General features: G+C 38.9%; 2 protein-coding genes and 1 non-coding gene across 3 annotated transcripts in view; 1 reads left to right on the top strand and 2 right to left on the bottom strand.

Moving 5' to 3' along the window:
* The first annotated feature begins 526 nt into the window (after window positions 1-526).
* On the top strand, window positions 527-599 carry trnaf-gaa (transfer RNA phenylalanine (anticodon GAA)). Its single transcript has one exon. It is a non-coding gene; the product is annotated as a tRNA-Phe (tRNA).
* A 1,040-nt stretch (window positions 600-1,639) lies between these two features.
* Window positions 1,640-5,027, bottom strand: fkbpl (FKBP prolyl isomerase like). Its single transcript, XM_062427687.1, has 4 exons — window positions 4,923-5,027; window positions 3,939-4,067; window positions 3,501-3,799; window positions 1,640-2,900 (listed from the first exon to the last, which is right to left on the bottom strand). The coding sequence occupies exons 2-4, from the start codon at window positions 4,063-4,065 to the stop codon at window positions 2,235-2,237; spliced, it is 1,092 nt and encodes a 363-aa protein (XP_062283671.1). The 5' UTR covers window positions 4,066-4,067; window positions 4,923-5,027; the 3' UTR covers window positions 1,640-2,234.
* Window positions 5,028-9,243: 4,216 nt separating this feature from the next.
* The window catches only part of LOC133987653 (putative helicase mov-10-B.1), a 17,500-nt gene continuing 8,972 nt past the window's right edge, over window positions 9,244-17,771 (bottom strand). The window contains exons 3-23 of the mRNA XM_062427097.1: window positions 17,320-17,501; window positions 16,681-16,777; window positions 16,465-16,606; window positions 16,084-16,333; window positions 15,865-15,978; window positions 15,565-15,745; window positions 14,280-14,422; window positions 14,008-14,184; window positions 13,363-13,475; window positions 13,034-13,230; window positions 12,671-12,768; window positions 12,393-12,490; window positions 12,202-12,300; window positions 11,912-12,014; window positions 11,706-11,823; window positions 10,805-10,996; window positions 10,602-10,673; window positions 10,394-10,519; window positions 10,231-10,319; window positions 9,975-10,087; window positions 9,244-9,863 (exon numbers count right to left, since the gene is read on the bottom strand). Coding sequence (XP_062283081.1) covers window positions 9,988-10,087; window positions 10,231-10,319; window positions 10,394-10,519; window positions 10,602-10,673; window positions 10,805-10,996; window positions 11,706-11,823; window positions 11,912-12,014; window positions 12,202-12,300; window positions 12,393-12,490; window positions 12,671-12,768; window positions 13,034-13,230; window positions 13,363-13,475; window positions 14,008-14,184; window positions 14,280-14,422; window positions 15,565-15,745; window positions 15,865-15,978; window positions 16,084-16,333; window positions 16,465-16,606; window positions 16,681-16,777; window positions 17,320-17,501 — 2,691 coding nt within the window. The 3' untranslated portion in view covers window positions 9,244-9,863; window positions 9,975-9,987. The remainder of the gene's footprint in view (window positions 9,864-9,974; window positions 10,088-10,230; window positions 10,320-10,393; window positions 10,520-10,601; window positions 10,674-10,804; window positions 10,997-11,705; window positions 11,824-11,911; window positions 12,015-12,201; window positions 12,301-12,392; window positions 12,491-12,670; window positions 12,769-13,033; window positions 13,231-13,362; window positions 13,476-14,007; window positions 14,185-14,279; window positions 14,423-15,564; window positions 15,746-15,864; window positions 15,979-16,083; window positions 16,334-16,464; window positions 16,607-16,680; window positions 16,778-17,319; window positions 17,502-17,771) is intronic.

Here is a 17,771-nt window from a genome sequence, read left to right as displayed (position 1 = left end):
ATCATACTGAGGGGGGCATTACCTCTGATCATGGTATGGTAGGCTATATTACGTTACTGCTGGTCATTTGCCGTTGCAGCTCTCAAGTTAACTGTCGTCTGTCTTCACAGTCGGCCAGTGGCCATGGCTTTTTATTATTATTATCATTATTAATTTTTGAGTCCTTTAGGGTTGCTTTCCATTCATTTCAGTGAAATTGTTGTTAAACTAAATTATAGTGAAAGTGAAGTGAAACAGAGTAAAGTTCTTATCACTTCTTATGAATATTAAGTTATTTACACGGTAAATTTGTATTATACAATGTGACTTTGGCTTCTAATGAACCACGAAGCTAAGACAAAAGTAGGAGGTCTAATTTAGTTTTAAACAACAAAAATATACACGGGAAACGCTCATTCCATATATTCTGTATATGCAACATACACTTGAACTATTTGTAAACAGATTTTAAAACAATTCATTCCCGTTATATATGCTCCCATCTCACTACCTACAAAATGAGATCGATATATCAGACCGATACCGCGCCGAAATAGCTCAGTTGGGAGAGCGTTAGACTGAAGATCTAAAGGTCCCTGGTTCGATCCCGGGTTTCGGCATTTTGCCTCGATACGGCACTAGTGTGCTGTGATGAATGACCATCGACTGTATGAGGTTGATATCTAGAGATCGACACCTTGTGGTTAACTAGAAGAAATACATTTTATTTTTGCATTCTGTTGTTTTTTTTTATGGTTGCAATATCACCTTGATTTCACTCCCAGATGACTAGTATATTCATTGCTCCGAAGCTTTCCACCTGTTTTTTGGTTGTTGTTTTCTTTACACACATTCAGTCAACTCACACACAAACACGTTTATGTAGTGTTTCAGTGGCTGTACCAGTGTAACCTTGCACTATCTATTTTTGTTCATCTTTATATATATACTACCAAAACTACCATTTAGTCCTACTAAACTAGGACTAAATGGTAGGCTACACTTTATATTTTTTTGGAGGGTATAGATAGAGATGAGTTGATTACAAATATGTAGGACACAAATAGAAAGTAAACTACAAAATCTAGATATAACTCTCTTAATGTTTGTATCAGTTCAACCAATCTAGCAAATCATTTTTAGTTACCAGCAATTATTTTTTTGTATGGTTCAGTTTTTTATGCAAAGTACATAATATAATTCCAAATTTTGGATTCAATGTACTATCTTAATAACTAATTGCTCAGTTTGTAGTCCCCTTGTAGTCTTATGAAATATTTCAGAAAGCAATGCCTAAAAGTAGTTGTTTAAACAGAAATTTGAATAAATAAAGTGAAAATTACTTTGCAGAAAACAGTAGAGTTCAGTCATCTGTTGCAATAAGACTTTAGACTTGTATCGGCTATGTGAGAGTGTGAAGATTCTTGGAGGACTTTAGTGTTTTCATTTGGTACAGAATACAGTGGCTCCAACCTAGATCGTTTGTGTTTGGCCATCAAGGCAACAGGTCTGTTCCTCAACAGAAGAAATGGCATTACTTTTATCATCAAGATAAAATTACACCGGGTAATTTAACTAACCTAAACACCCTAACACAATATATTTATCATTAAATAGGGACAGAAGGTGACAGTAATGTGTTTATTAAATCACTGGTTACTTATGCTTTACATCTGTGTAAGGCAAAAGGTCTGTTGAAACATGTTAGTAGATTCACAGTCTAGACATAACTTCAGTCACATGTACATGCACCCTGCAAATATTGATTGTTGTGTTTTCTGTGACTCCAAAAGTTCCTCCTGTTCCTTCTGCTTCAGCAAGCACTGCTGGCCAGAGGATTTCGTTTAGTTTATTCAACTTTTATAGATATGCCCATGACATACGGGTTATATTACTCCTGCATGAGCAGGGCCTGGGATTATTGGCCAGCTAAAGGAGAACCACAGTGAACAGTGGCTCAAGTGGGTTGCTCAATACACAGCAGCGTGTGCTGCGTTCATGGGCACTTATAGCCTGCTGCCCAATTACCAGGCCCCCCAAAACTAACTGTCACTGATATAATCGCTAAATTTAATTTAATTTGAATTCTTTTAAAAAAATGTTACATAGGTGTACATTTATGCTACCTTTTCCTCAAACCCAGAAAACACAATTTAACGGTAGTGTTTGATACTGAAAACTATAAATGTAGATGTGGTAAGATGACAATCCTTGTAAGCAGCATTGAGTTGGAAGAAAAAGGGGAAATCGTCATCCTAGCTAAACATTTTGCTGAGTCTCAGTCCCAACTGTGCATTTGTCTCTTTTTCTCTACTTGCTACATCTTTAAGTGCCTTCAAAGCAGCAGGTGATTCTGGCTGGAGCTTCAGCAGTTCCCTGAAAGCCTGCTTGGCCTCCTCCAGCTCATTCAACATCTGGCAGGCCTGGCCCAGCCGGTACCAAGCTTTAGCCCCAGCTGGTTCAAGCTGTGTGGCCTTGGCAGCGCTGGCCTTAGCCCGCTCTGGCTGCTTCAGTTTGAGCTGGCACAAGGACAAGTTTGAGTGGAGCTCAGCTTTGATGGTTCTGAATTCATTAGCCGAAGGAAGGTGCTGCGTTTCATCACTGGTGTTTGTGTCTCTTTGTTCCTCTGCATCTTGTCCTTTATTCTCTGCCTCTCTGTTATGACCGTGGAGCGTGATGAGGAGTTTAAGGGCCCGACTGTAGCTGTCTGCCGCCCCCCACACATCCCCACTCCTGAACCTCACTCCACCCCTTTCTTTGTGTGACTTCACCCACTCCCATTTTTCAGCAGGAGACATCTCCCAGGATTCCTTGCCTTGTGTGAAAGCTTGGAGTTCAACTGTGGCACATAAAGGCAGGTTTTCCTCTGCAGGTTGAGTAATTGAGACATTTGGTCCATTTCCCACTTGAGAAAGTAGAATCTGAGTAGCAAAATGCAATAATTAGACATTTCATCTTGCCTGCCTGAAAAAAACTGGACAAATATATTGTGCATATTCAATTGTTTGAGCCTTCAGTCTGTGCTTGTATCAGAATCAGTATAAGTTCAATAAAAATGAGATTACTTAAACAGCTTCCAGAAGAAATGGCTGTTACTCAGTGAGCTTTATTGCCAGGGAGCCTCTGCAAAATGTTATCCATCTGGGATTTTAAATATATAATTTTTAGACATTGTGATCCCTGTCACTCTTCTACTGATTCCACTGCTTCTTTTTAGCTATTAACTTCACACACCACCACATTTGATAATCTCTGTCAAATGAACTTCCTCACAAGAAATATTTTCTTTCTGTCGTAATTAGTCTGGATAATGAACAGGCATCACGACAAAAAGATAAAATAAATTTACGAGGGGATTGTTATAAATGTATTTACTATCTTATTTGGATTGGGGCTCGGTAAAAGGTAGTTTTTACTTGAATTGAACAAAAGAAGAAAACACATCCTGATCATATCACCAAGATCTGACAGGATTGTCTATTTGATTAGCCCTAACAAGGATGTGCTTTTTATACTCTTACCTCACATTTTTCTCCAGCTCTCATCCATTCCACACACGCTTCTGTGATATCACATTGACCCTCCCCTAGCCTCAGTGTAGTCCAATCTCCTAGCGGGACCTGCAGCACTGAGTCATGACACCTTGGAAAGGCTGTGGCCACTGCTTCTGTAATGTCAGGGACTGACTGGTCAGGTTGATCTAATATCTTGTCATCATCTTTTTCAGATACTGAACTCTCTGCTCCATCCATGTCAGCCTTGAGCCACGCTCGGACACGACACAGTGAGCCCAACCTTGGACAGTAACTGGATGACTGTGCTAGAAAATACAACAAAAAAATACTTAGTATAAGAATATAGACAGAATATTAATAATTTATTGTAGTTTGAGGAATAATGTTATGTCAGTAAAGCATCATACTGTACATGCATAACTTCCACTACAGTCTGTTGACTACCTTTGCGTGTCCACTTTTGCTGGACCTTCCAGAGTCCTCGGGGACACACTGACACCCAGGAGGTGACATCAACACCGTCATGATCACTATTACCATGCAGCTCCTCTAAAGGGTGAACGGGATCCATCACTGGGGTCATAAAAATATCAAAACACAAATAAAAGATGATCAGGTCTACTGTTCAGACATTTATTTTTAACAATCATGACAATACATTATCGTTTTTTAATACAATGACATTTGAGAGTAATGACTAAATAAAAATATTAGTGCTGCAAATAAGCCTTTTGTCTGGTTCCAAGGATATCCAGATATGTTTTTTTTTATAGTGAAGCTTAAAGAATCTAATCAAATTTGGTATCCTTTCCTCTCCTATCATGAAATAAACCATACTCTCAACAACACCCAATATAGTCCCAATACACATACTATAATATGTGCTTTTTATTTAGTGGTAAATAGTACTCAGCATGGTTAGAGGAGAGGAGTTTGTTTGTCTTTTTTTCCTCTTTTCCAATAACTCTCTCAGTTATCAAATGTTTAGCCTGCCTAATAAAGACATATTTCCCAATTCACAGCAATTAAAACTAGTAGCGCAAACAGCTGAGAAACGTTCATTTAAAATCCTTAAAATCAGATAAAACAGTCTTAACTTTAAACATGTAGAGAGATACAACCCACACCTTACACGTGTTAACCAGAGTAGTTAGCTAAACCTGTTCAGTTTCAATCAGAGCAATGTGTCACAACGACAAAGAACAGTTCATTTGACAGAGAAGCGGCGTTTCTCTAGTAAAGAGTTCATCTAGATAAAGCGGATAATAAAGCTAGTTCTCCAAATGAATTACCTCATGGTGCTAACGAAAACACATGTTAACAATAACAAAACTAGCATTGAATAGCATCAGATAGCTATCAAAACACATAGCTATACTTCATAAATCTAGTGATTTGCGGTGTGTAACTTAAAGGCGTCCTACTTACCTCATTCAATAAATACTATTTCAAATATTGGGCGTCGCAAAGTGCCTGATGGTTAGGACGTAAACAAATGTCCATGACTACTGGTCTGGTCCTTTCTTCTTCGCTTTTCTCTCTCTCGTGTTTATAGGCGCATTACCGCCACCCATTGTACCGGATAGTCAACTCACATGATTTTATAGGATGGATATATGGATGCATAGATGTGGCTGTTAAGTCACGACGTCACGCATGACGAAAATTCTATTTCCGGGTCCAATCCCCAGAGCGGCTCCGTTTGTGCAGTATGCCACAGTGTTGTGTCCCGTGTTGTCTCAACAGATCTGAATCAAAAAACGACATCAAGTTGTCGTTTTTGCAAATTCCTGATTCTCAACGCGTATCTGCACTTTAAAAAATCCATCCTCAAACTGCTGTCAATCTATCTATCTGTTCTTACTTTAGCTGAGTGGCTAGCCGCTTATACTATTACGGCTGTGAGCAACCATATAATTAGTGAGTGGTCTTGAATGAATCAGGGCAATCTAAGCTTTCTAACAATGTATGGCATTAATATATATGTTTAAGGGTTGGTGTTTAAAACATTCAGAAGAACTTTCGCTACCTCACAACTGCGGTCAAGTGAACAGGTGTTGTATCGAGCTCTGTTTCCCCGTCGAGATGTGTTTCCCCTAGTCCCGCCCCCGTCCGAAATGACCCGAAAGGCGAAGGAAGCGCGCGTTCACAAAAAGCTCGCCCACGAGCTGCTGTGCTCGTACCACAGAGGCACTTTGGAGAGAGCTAAGGTTCAAAACTGACTTTTTTAGCGAGTTTTATCTGAAGATGTTGTATTGTAGAAGTGAAATCCAACTTTCATGACTGTCTAGTTATATTGTTAAACTGCACATATGTTTGCGTTTTTATGTCTTTATTAACACAACCAACGACTGTCATTTCTATCAATAAAAATTATTATTTTTGTGAGAGACTTTTCATTTGGAATGTTATGGACTTTTGGAAGGAAGTGTGCTCATTCATTTATAGGCTAAATTTAAATAGCTATTCTATCATATTTGTCTTAAATGCAGCTCCATATAACAGGAGCATACAACTCATTTCCCCACAACAGATAAGTCCTGTGATTTTCAGGCTGATATCATTAAATTTGACCATTTAAAACAGGGGGAACGCATCCTGACAGCTTGGAATAATACTATCAGATACTGTTCCCCCTCTGTTCCATAGGAAAGGAGGCTCACACATCTTTCAAATTCATACTGCTGACTCATTTCCCCACAACAGATAAGTCCTGTGATTTTCAGGCTGATATCAATAAATTTGACCATTTAAAACAGGGGGAACGCATCCTGACAGCTTGGAATAATACTATCAGATACTGTCAGGATGCGTTCCCCCTGTTTTAAATGGTCAAATTTAATGATATCAGCCTGAAAATCACAGGACTTATCTGTTGTGGGGAAATGAGTCAGCAGTATGAATTTGAAAGATGTGTGAGCCTCCTTTCATATGGAACGGAGGGGGAACATTATCTGACAGTAATATTCCAAGCTGTCAGGATGTGCTTTACCTGTTATATGGAGCTGCATTTAAGACAAATATGATAGAATAGCTATTTAAATTTAGCCTATAAATGAATGAGCACACTTCCTTCCAAAAGTCCATAACATTCCAAATGAAAAGTCTCTCACAAAAATAATAATTTTTATTGATAGAAATGACAGTCGTTGGTTGTGTTAATAAAGACATAAAAACGCAAACATATGTGCAGTTTAACAATATAACTAGACAGTCATGAAAGTTGGATTTCACTTCTACAATACAACATCTTCAGATAAAACTCGCTAAAAAAGTCAGTTTTGAACCTTAGCTCTCTCCAAAGTGCCTCTGTGGTACGAGCACAGCAGCTCGTGGGCGAGCTTTTTGTGAACGCGCGCTTCCTTCGCCTTTCGGGTCATTTCGGACGGGGGCGGGACTAGGGGAAACACATCTCGACGGGGAAACAGAGCTCGATACAACACATGTGTCGTGTCAAAAAGTGATCGTCTGCCAGAATCTGATTTGTGGCCGCGGGAGCGCGCACAGCAGCCCGTTGAGCGGTAGCGCTATAAAACGTCTAATTTTCTTTTGATTAAACGGTCATAATATGCATATACAAACAATTATCACACATTATCACAACTGTGGCCAAAAGAAGTGTAGTTTGTAGCGAAATAAGGCATGGCAATTACGTGATAGACATGTCTTTACAGTATGTTTGATTTATGGGTGTGTTTTCAATAAAGAAATGATCACTTTTGCAATGATCCTCGTGACTCTGCATTGTTTTTTATCTGATCTGGGCCCTACGTAGTATTTGCTTCCCATGTTTGGATGTGTTTTGTATATCTAATATTATTGTTTATGCCTACTATTAAAATAACAAACAGTTTTCACCTGCCAAAAATTGATTGGAGGCCAAATGCATTTACTGAATGGTTATTTCTGCCTAAATAGGACTTGATCTCATTCTTGAGCTTCATAATATAAACACTAGAGCTCACAGGACAGTTTGGAATTCTTTTAAAGGACCATTACAACACAAAATGGGCTTTTCCACCTGCCAAAAATTGATTGTAGGCCACATACAGTTACTGAATGGTTATTTCTGCCTAAATATGTCTTGATCTCATTCATAAGCTTCATAATATAAAGATCTGAGCTACCAGGACAGCTTGGAATTCTTTAAAAGGACCATTACAACACAAAATGGGCTTTTCCACCTGCCAAAAATCAGGATCACTTTTTGGCACGACACCGGCTCACTTGACCGCAGTACCTCACAACTTCCGACCTGTCCCGTTGGCAGAACAGCGTGTTTTAAACGGTTAAACCTGAAGAGTATGGTCCTTTTATATACAGTCTATGGTATGGTCTAGACCTACTCTATATGTTAAGTGCCTTGAGATGACTTTGTTGTGATTTGGCGCTATATAAATAAAGATTGATTGATTGATTGATTGATTGAACGTGCAAACTAACCGCTAACTCACCTCAACTTTGTACACTTTCTTTTTCATTGATGCCTGGACAGTGCCCTTAATTAAACCATCAGGAAGAACAGTTACACCCTGTACTCTATTGGAATTATACGAATTCAGTCCCTTTTTCACTCTCACAGACATGTCACTACAATAAGAGGTGATCGTAAAAAGGTTCACGGGTTCCGCCATTGTTGTTGATTACTAATCGATGCCTTTGGACCCGGAAATAGAATTTTCGTCATGCGTGACGTCAGACTTAACAGCCGGATATATAGATGGATAGATAGATAGATAGATAGATAGATAGATAGATAGATAGATAGATATCTTCCATTTTTACCATATTGATTATAGCAGTCTATATTTGTTCATCCACTCAGCCCTGTATTTAGAGCGCTGTGTTTGTGCTTCATTATCTAATCCACTCTGCTTGTTTATTGTTATATTCCCTATTATGATATACCAAAATAAATAAGTCTGTGTATCTTTTGGTCATTCGATATACTTTTCAGCGACGACTATTGAAAAACAAAAAACGAGTGGTTATTTGATTTTCGTTTTAACATAGCTACAAAAGATTAAATTGAAATACGAGCCATTTGGAAATGCCCCGGGGGATGTCGTGGTAGTCTAGTAGTAGTAGAAGAAGTATGAGCACACACACAAATCTGCCCCAGATATCCAATTTATTTGTGTCTATAAATTACTTCCTATGGATTTATTTTGTTTAACTTTTACTTTCAAGAGGTGTTTTAGGGTAAGCCCATGTTCCTATCCCATTTTAAGATGTGTTTAATTGTTCTTATTGCATTATAGGACACATCATCACTAGTTTAATAGGGAGGTATTAGGATGTATTCTGAGGAAAGTACAAGGGTGGATCTAAAAGTACATTAAAGTATTCAGGTCATCAAGATAAGCACATACTAATTTTGTTCTGAAATGGTAAATGAAAGTATAAAAGGTAACGTATAGGACTGATGCTGTGTTAATATACTGTAAATCATACATGTATACCTACAATTACTGACATTCCAAAAGCACACTGTCATATGTTTGTGTTTTCCAGACAAGAATTAGTTGACATGTATTTCCAATTGATATTAAAAATCAATCAATTACCATTTAACAGAAAAACAAGTACTAAACTAAAAACAAGTGCTAAATGTTCTGGACTATTTCCAGCTTTGGTTTTCATGACATGATAGAAGAAAAGTGTGGACATTTTGTGCTCTTCCATTTCTTGTTTTTAAAACATCTTTAATTTTTCGTCAAATACTAAACACTTAAATATAGGCCACACACGTTTTTAATTTGGTAAATGTAATTAAAAGGTGTGATTCATAAATTGGACACTAAACACAGAAGGACCCTGCTTTTTGGATGTAAATTATCATAAAACTACATGATTCAAATTGTATCAGTTGCACCAGTCATGACAACTCAAAATGTGTCAATTTGAAAACCCTGACACTAGTTCGTAAAATCCATTTCAAATAATAATTTTAATAAAAACTGAAGGTTCATGTCGATGTCTCCGAGTAATTTTCAACTGATAACAGTAACAAAGGCATTTGCAGCTGTGTAGAATGAAACTGATCGAAAAGTGCAGCCCATTGAAGTAGTCCAAGACAAAGTCTGAACTGAATATGTCCTTCATAGTCTCTGGTAAAGTATTCGTAAGTGACATTAAACAGATAAAAAACTGATGTTAAGATATTTTTATGCGTAACTGGGTAATGTTGTTTACTGAACACAGGCTGCATTCCAGACAGAAAGATGTCACTAAGCCCTTTTCGGAGAGACTTGACTAAAATTGATATTTGACTACCAACATAGCATAATCAAGGTCTCCTCTTCCTCACAGGTCATTCCTCCACTCTGGGTCCAGGAGCTGCTGGACTACGCTCTCGGGCAGTCTCCACTGGGAGAAAAGAGTCACAGGGAGGAAAGAAAGGTGGACAAACTTTAACATTTGGTCAAAAAGCTCATTGTGAGGATGATACTAATGAAAACAAAGAGACACATGTGTCACCTTCAGCTGTAATCTAGATGCACAGGGCAGCGAGTCTCATCACCATGTCCTCGTCTTCCTCTGCCTGTACAAATCCTGTGTAGCCTCCCTCATCTCTACAGTACTGGATGAACCTACAAATGAGCAGGAAGAGGGGAAATGTGAGTGAGAAAAAGATACATTATGGCAGTAGATTAACAAGGACTTTATATTAAAATACTAATTAATACGTATCTGCAGTGACTGCAGAAACAAGAAGCAGCAATGTGGTGCATACCAGGCCCAGACAGGATCTGCGTTCAGCACTCTGGGGTTTCCCACCACAATTAGAAGGGCTTTAGCTCGAGTCACAGCCACATTGAACCTCTGGCCAAAAGAAATAAGAGTGTCAGAATAATATTTTGCGTATGTGTACAGCGTATGTGTTTTGCAACTTATACCTTCTCATTCTTGACAAAGCCGAGGTTGAACTGTTTGTCTGTCTCTACGTATTCACGGCTGCTCCGAACTGTAGACACCAAGATCACTCTCCTCTCCTGACCTTGGAACTCCTCCACCGAACCAACCTGACAGACACATATGCATACACATTGGGACACAGCTTCTACTGTGTGTTTCTCATTACTGAAGTGTGAAATATTTAGTTACCTTGAGAGTATCCATGTCCACACGTTTAAGGTCTTTCCCAACTTTTTGCAGGGCCTGACGGATTTTCTGCACCTAGTGACACCAGAAAAAAACAGCTCCTACTTTTAATCTAGATATAAATACATTTTTCCACCTCAAAGTGCATTAGTTTGTAAAACAAGAAGGCAAATTGTTGTATTCAGTGGATGGAAGTTCATTCTGACCTGTTTCCTGTAGGGGGCGATGATGCCTATGTCTTGAAGCGTGATCACAGCCAGGCCCTTCTTTGCTTGTGTCGCCAGCAGTTTCTTCACATAGTCCATCAGCACCTCCACCTCTGCTATGTTGAAGAACGAAGGACTGCTGGCCTCACGCTCATCGATGCCCGTCACCCCATGAAAAATTAATGGGAAATCCTGAGAGACATGTGAGTTGTATTTCATATTTGAAAGAAAATGTTTTTGAGTTTTTATATATTCTTGAACACTTTATATATTAGAGACTTACAGAGCTCTTACATCCGGTCACATGGGGCTATTTTAACAACAAAACAAATTATTGTTATGAGGGGAAATAAGACTGATGTCGTGACAAGACAAAAAATAAACCCCATTTCACAATGTTAAACCTGGAGTAAAAAGTTGTGTATTGCTCTTGATTAACATGTATAGATACACTGAGTTAGTTATAGAGCTGTTCTTCTGAAATAATATTAGATTTGGTTGTTTGTTGAAGGACAAGCATGGAATATGTAATTATTTATGTGTTTTGTAGAACTGACTTATCAAACAAATCAGCTTGCTATTCTTCTGTCACTTAAACATCCTCAATTAATAAATGGACTGGGGCAGTCACAATATTTCATAGATAGTAACTGAAAATGTTGTAATAATTTTGTCATATAAAATCATTCATTTAATCTCTATCCAAATGGGACAAAACTTCACCTAAAAGTAGTGGCTTGAATCTTGAAATGGATTTATTATATTTGGAATAACACAGATATACAGTAATTAAGTCTTGAGGTGAAGATGTATTTTATATTACTTTACATGCTTTGATTTTTACATGATCAGTTTGTGCACATGCAATTTACTGTATATGTGTACTAAAAGAAGTCCTTACCCTCCGTGGGAGGTATTCCCAATTGCAGTAGGAGTTGCGTACATTTTTGTCCGCACAGACCTGGAGCTCTCCGTCATAGAAGAGCTCGTTGGGAATCTTCAGAATGGCAGGATGGGACCTGATGAGGACAAACAGAAATGATGTGTCCAGGAAAATCAAATGCATCATTCTTGTTGAGAATTGACCTTTAACCGTATCTACTACACCTGTAGTTGCGCAGCAGTTTGGTGACAAAGCGCTTGTTGAACACATCCTCATCCTTCTGGTATAGAGGAAAATCATTCATCATCCGTTCCAAGAGGGACACTCCTGCAGGCAGCAGAGCCTTTTTAACTCTAAAAACCAGTCAAGTAACAACACATACTGCATACACAAGTGGGACAAGGCTATGATTTTAAGTTTAAGTCCAAACAAGAAATGAATTACTGAATTATGCATCTTCATTCAAACTGCAAACTACAGTGAAGTTCAGTTGAATGAGTGTGTCTGTACTGACCCATGCCATATTTCAGTGCAAAAGGGGATCTGAGAATGGGTCCCAGCTGCTTGGGGTCCCCAGCCAGAACAACCTGACCAGACTCTGCAGAGAGCAGCCCTTTGTTGCACAAATAAAAAGAAGAAATCAATCAACACATGATGCAAGTTCAACATAACTACAGAAAACACATCCCTGTTTGTTTTCTTCACCTGCCAGTGGAATTACACATTCGGTCTCCAGAGCGTGTCCTGCCTCATCCACAAACACGTGAGTGAAATGTCCGACAGGAATGTTCCCTGTGACCAGCCTGCAGAGATCAGAGAGAACATGTCAGTAAACTTATTATCACAGAAATTCATCTGTAGAATTGACAATTGTTTGTGTTTGTGAATGATAGCATAAACAAGATATAAATACTGTAGTATGCCAAAGTTAAATGCTTCTTTTTTTACTCATGCAGGTGAGCACTGTGAGGGTCATTCATTACCTTCCAGCAGTTAACAGGGTGGTAACCAGAATCCTGTACTCCATCAGCTTCTCTTTAGCAGGATATTCGTAACACTCCCCTACCAGGTTAGAGCATGCCTGTGAAGTTACCACATCACAATGTCAATGTAAACAAACATCAATCAGGCTAGAAAAAGACTCAGTAGTATCACATAGTATAAAGTACAAGGAGGTGCAGCAGTATTGAGGAAAAAAGCAGGTGAATGGTCCTAATTCATCTATAGACACTATTATGCATGCTAATGTCCACTAGGGGGAGACAATGTAACTGTTAATGTGAAGGAACGCTTCACATCTAAACATCAGTCAATCACAATCACCTGGGCGCCATGAGTGCACTAACCTTTAATTGTTCAGGGACACATTTTACATCATGGCTGCTGGCATACATGCGGTATACTTTATGCCCGTCCACATTGTCCAGAATCTTCTCCCAGAGCAGATCTGTAGCACTGTTGGTGTGAGCGCAGGCCAGGATGTGGCAGGAGGTCTGACTCTTCTCTATCTGTTTGATGGCCTCCACCAGAGTCACTGTTTTGCCTTGACAGATCACAGTAAAGTCAAGTGAATTGAATTTATGGTTTTGAGAGCAGTTGAAATGATAAAAGGTCAAACCTAAATCTCTAATCTAATAAGGACAAATAGAAAGTAGCATGCTGGTACTTGTTATACCTGTTCCAGGAGGGCCAAACACCAGGTAAGGAGCAGGTCTGGATGAGCCAACTACAATGTGTTGCACAGCTTGATACTGCTCCGGGTTTCTCTCCAGCTGAGAGTCAAACAGACTATAGATGTAGATAGTAAGATGTCAGACCTGAGTCAGCAGGTATGTTTACATGCACATATCATATCATCATATACTCATCAGTTAACTCAAGCTTGGGCCAGTGCTGTTACAATAACACAGTTTATCTTCTAATGAGATTATGAGAAACTCTTTAAAATTTCTTCATATATTTAACACAGTACTATTGTTTGTGAATATTTTTATTCTTACATTTTGAAGGAACATAAACCAAATACAGCAGTATTTTCTGTTATTACCATTTTTCACCCCAACCCCCCTCGGCAGTCAGGTCAACATGATGTGTTGTTGAGGTTTGAAATTTGTCAAGCCTCCTCGTCAAGCCTCTGCAAGTTGCAATTACCCATAACACCCTTCTCTGCTTAGACACTTATGTGTATCTTCAGCGAAACCTAATTCAAGCCTTAGTAGTCCATCTCAATCATTGTCTTACATTATTCATTCAAATGAAGAATAATGAAGGGACAGAGTAATTTACAGATATATACAGTATATATACTGGCATGTCTAACCTGAGTCTGGGAAGCTCAGGTTGCTGACAGAAGGATGTGGGTGCAGCAGGAAACAACACCTCTTTCAGTCTGTATGTAGCTGCCAGCTCTGCTGCTCTGTGCTGAAGACGCAGAGTCAGGCGGCTGACAGTGAACTCGACATTGAACTTCATTCGTTCTTCAAAGCGATCCAACAATCTGCAGACAAATTCACACAACACAATATGAATAGCTGGTGCTAAGAATGACCACTTATGTTGTCAGTGAATATTACTTTGTTGTATTGATCTTACTCTGATCCAAAGCCCAGTTTGACACTGTCCAGCTGTACACTGTGGACATAGCCGCTGTACTTCACCCCTTTCTCTCCTTCAGGATATACAAGCAGCTTATCGCCTCGTATCACAGACGGACGATTCTCAGACACACCGGGTACCTGGAAGGTGAACAAGATCTATGTCAGTGATAATCTAGGTGAATATATCACAATCACAGTGTTAGTCTAAATACATTTTAATATAGTGTTTATCAGACATCAGTTGTTGGACAAATAATAAATAATAATAAAAAATAAACTTTACGTCACTTGTCTTTTTTATTCATATTAATGTGTAATGAACACTGACACACCTTATAAATGATGCCTAACATTCCCTAAAAGTGGAAAAAAAAATTTAAATTGGTAACTGTTAATTGTTTTTAGCAGCCACACATTTTTCCATTCTCTATTTCTCTGTTTAGCGTCTTCTGGTAGGGTTCACCCATAGTTGCTAACTTTGGAACCAACCCCCTTCACTTTTCCAGCACTTGGGGAAACAACATGACTTTTCTTGGTCTTGAGAATTTGCAGCATTTCTTAACTGACATATTGTAGTCTGTACTGCCAGACTGACAAATTAGTGCTAACCTTTTTCTCTGCTCCGCTCACATTCACACTCACTTTTATGCTGCTTGCTGTCTCACTCAACCATTCATATGCTACACACTCACACGCAATTACACACTGCCCAATTCCTTAAGAGAGCTAAACTACTGTTGGAACAAATACTCCCAAACGCCATTGACTTCTGAGTGAATGAATTGTAATGAAATGAAATTTGACTATATTTTTGGCATTAAAAGTATATTTTTATTGGCCTGGCGAGGGTTCTTGCTGGCCTGAGAACAGTTAGACCTAGCAGTTTCCATTAGGTTGAGCAAGTTAAAAAATGGGAGTGTTTTCACAAAACAGGTTATTTGTTAGTCTGTCACTTGTGCTAAAGGACATATTGGATTAATGCTGGAAGGCTATTAATGTGGCACTTTTTTCCTTTTGAAAGTAACATAGCAATTATTCGACCAATGCGAATTTGCTTCAACAGTCGACCAGTCAACAAGGAGATTGCAGCCCTAAAATATTCTAAAAACTAAACAATAAAACTGAAACTGAAGAAAATTTTAAAAAAGCATGATATGTCCCCTTTAAATTAAACCTAAATGTCTGATTTAAATCAAAACAACACAATCATAAAATCACCAATGCAAGACGAAGAAAAGACTGATGAAGTGAGTAAGTGAACGAGCGTCACACATATTAACCTTTAGAATGAGAAGTTTCTTGTTGTTTGGATCTCTGACCAAGGAGGCATATTCTCCATCATTGTTGGGGATGTTGTATTTCCTGATGTCCACCTCCATCTGAAACTCCTCCAGATAAAGCAGCAGCTGGAACCTCCCTGAGTACTTCTTCCAGCTCAAGGGACATTCAAGCAAGGTGCTTCTAAAAAGTAAAAAGGGAGAAGAAACTAATTGTACATCAGTGTATGTACTGTAGTAAAGAAACTCACTACTGGCCCCCAGTATAGCTGGAAAAGATTAAGAAAACTGAACTGAATTTACCTTCTATCGTTTAAGTGAGTACCCCTCTTCAGTGACCGGATGAGCTGGTTCACATATGGTGGTATTTTGTAATTTTTTAGCTCAACTTCATTTTTTAGCTTAATCACAGAGAGCCTGGTAAGAGGAGACAAATGAAAAAGGTTGGATACATCACAATGAGACAGCATTCATTTTTATAAATAATTTATATTCAACAGTGTATTGAGTAAACTTTGATACCCTTCAGGTCGCTGCCCTTCTACAATCGTGCAGTAAGTTTCAGGGATAACGGTAGGAAGGGAGCGAGGTTTGTAAGGGACTATAGGTGCAAGCTCCCGTCCTAAGTGGGTCATACATTGAGCCTCAATAAAGCGTACAATGTGGAATGCAGTGGAGGACTGCAGGTCTGGTTGAAACTCAAAGGCCAGTGTGGCTGGATAGAAACCAACCAAAGTGCAGCGGAATCGAACCTGGATCTCATAGCCATCACCTGAGAATAGAAAATAACAATGCTTCATATATTCACTGTGCTTTATTCTACCCATTATTATCTCTCATTGGAGCAAAATAACAGTGTCACACATTAAAATAATCGATAACTTTATTTGATTTTTGCATCACCTGGGTTTAATGTGAGAGGGTTTGTCTTGGTCACTCTGCGTTCATCATTTAGAGAGACGTAGCTGAGCCGGTTCAGCGGGGTGTAGTAGGTGAAATGCACAGGTTTTGTTCCCGTGTTATCCACAGTCAGATTTACCACATACTGGTAAAAAAAATCAATCAATCAAAAACAGACCAATGTAGTGGAGTAGATATACCTCCAGCAAACATCAATACCTCAGATGTGGTTTCCACACACAAGCAAAGTTTCCCGTCCTCAAACTGATGGTCGGACCTGATGCTGACACCATGTTTGTCAGAAATGAACTGAGCCCTGTGGGTGCAAAGGTAGTTATACACTGCATAACTGACATTACGTCACAGATTCAGGTGTATCCTTTCAATTATATTCTTGTTTTATAGGTGCAGATAAATACAGGCAGCAGAATGAAAGGCCAGTGACACAGGTTAATGACCAGTTAGTGTTTGACAAGAATTTTGTGTAATTCACAACTTTGAGGACTGCCGCTGTTAACCTGTTAGCCATGCTTCTCCAGTTTATGCTTTCAACTCTAACAACACTACACTCTGTCCTGCCTGCTTTTTGACACACCGCACAAATGATCTGTTGTTGTGCTCCAACAACATAAACTCGGTTTTTCAGTGTGACTTTTTAAATTATTTATTGTCTATAAAGTAAAACATATTCCAGTTATCTAGAAAAATTATCAAACATGTCTGACTATGTTGCAAAAGGAAATAGCAGAAGAAACTCATATTTGTCTTAAATGTTAAAAAAACAGAACAAACTGTTCCTGCAGCACCTTAAAAAAAACACACTGACAAAAAAGGACACTCCTTATTTGATCATCTTACCTGTCCGTCTTGAGCTTGTTCATCAATGAACTGGCCAGTTTCCTCCTGGCTCGAACCCCTGTCACTGCTTCTTTTGCTGAGGTATAGGTCTCTACTGGCCCGGGAGTGGCTGCTCCATTCTGGGTCCGCACTGGCTGACGGTCCCTGTGTGAGTGCCACTGGTCCACATACAGAGCTTTGACCTGTGTGGAAATCCTTTTAAGTAAGTCTTGTCTTGGGATGAAAAATACCTCTATCAATTTGCTGAGTGTCCTGTAGACATGATGGTAGCTTCACCTGTTTTTAAAGGTACTAATCTGCACCACCTATCTGTCCGATATGCATATACAGTAAATGCCACAGTGAGGTTTGTCTTAAGACATTACAAACAGACTTTTCTTAGACCAGAAGCTTTGTGTGTGAGGAAATTGCACCAACATCCAAAAGCTTGAAAAAAAACAAAAACAAAACTA

Source organism: Scomber scombrus, chromosome 10 (assembly GCF_963691925.1).
Source record: "Scomber scombrus chromosome 10, fScoSco1.1, whole genome shotgun sequence".
Lineage (NCBI taxonomy): Eukaryota > Metazoa > Chordata > Actinopteri > Scombriformes > Scombridae > Scomber > Scomber scombrus.
Note: the sequence above shows the minus strand (reverse complement) of the source record. Positions and strands in the feature narration are given on the sequence as shown.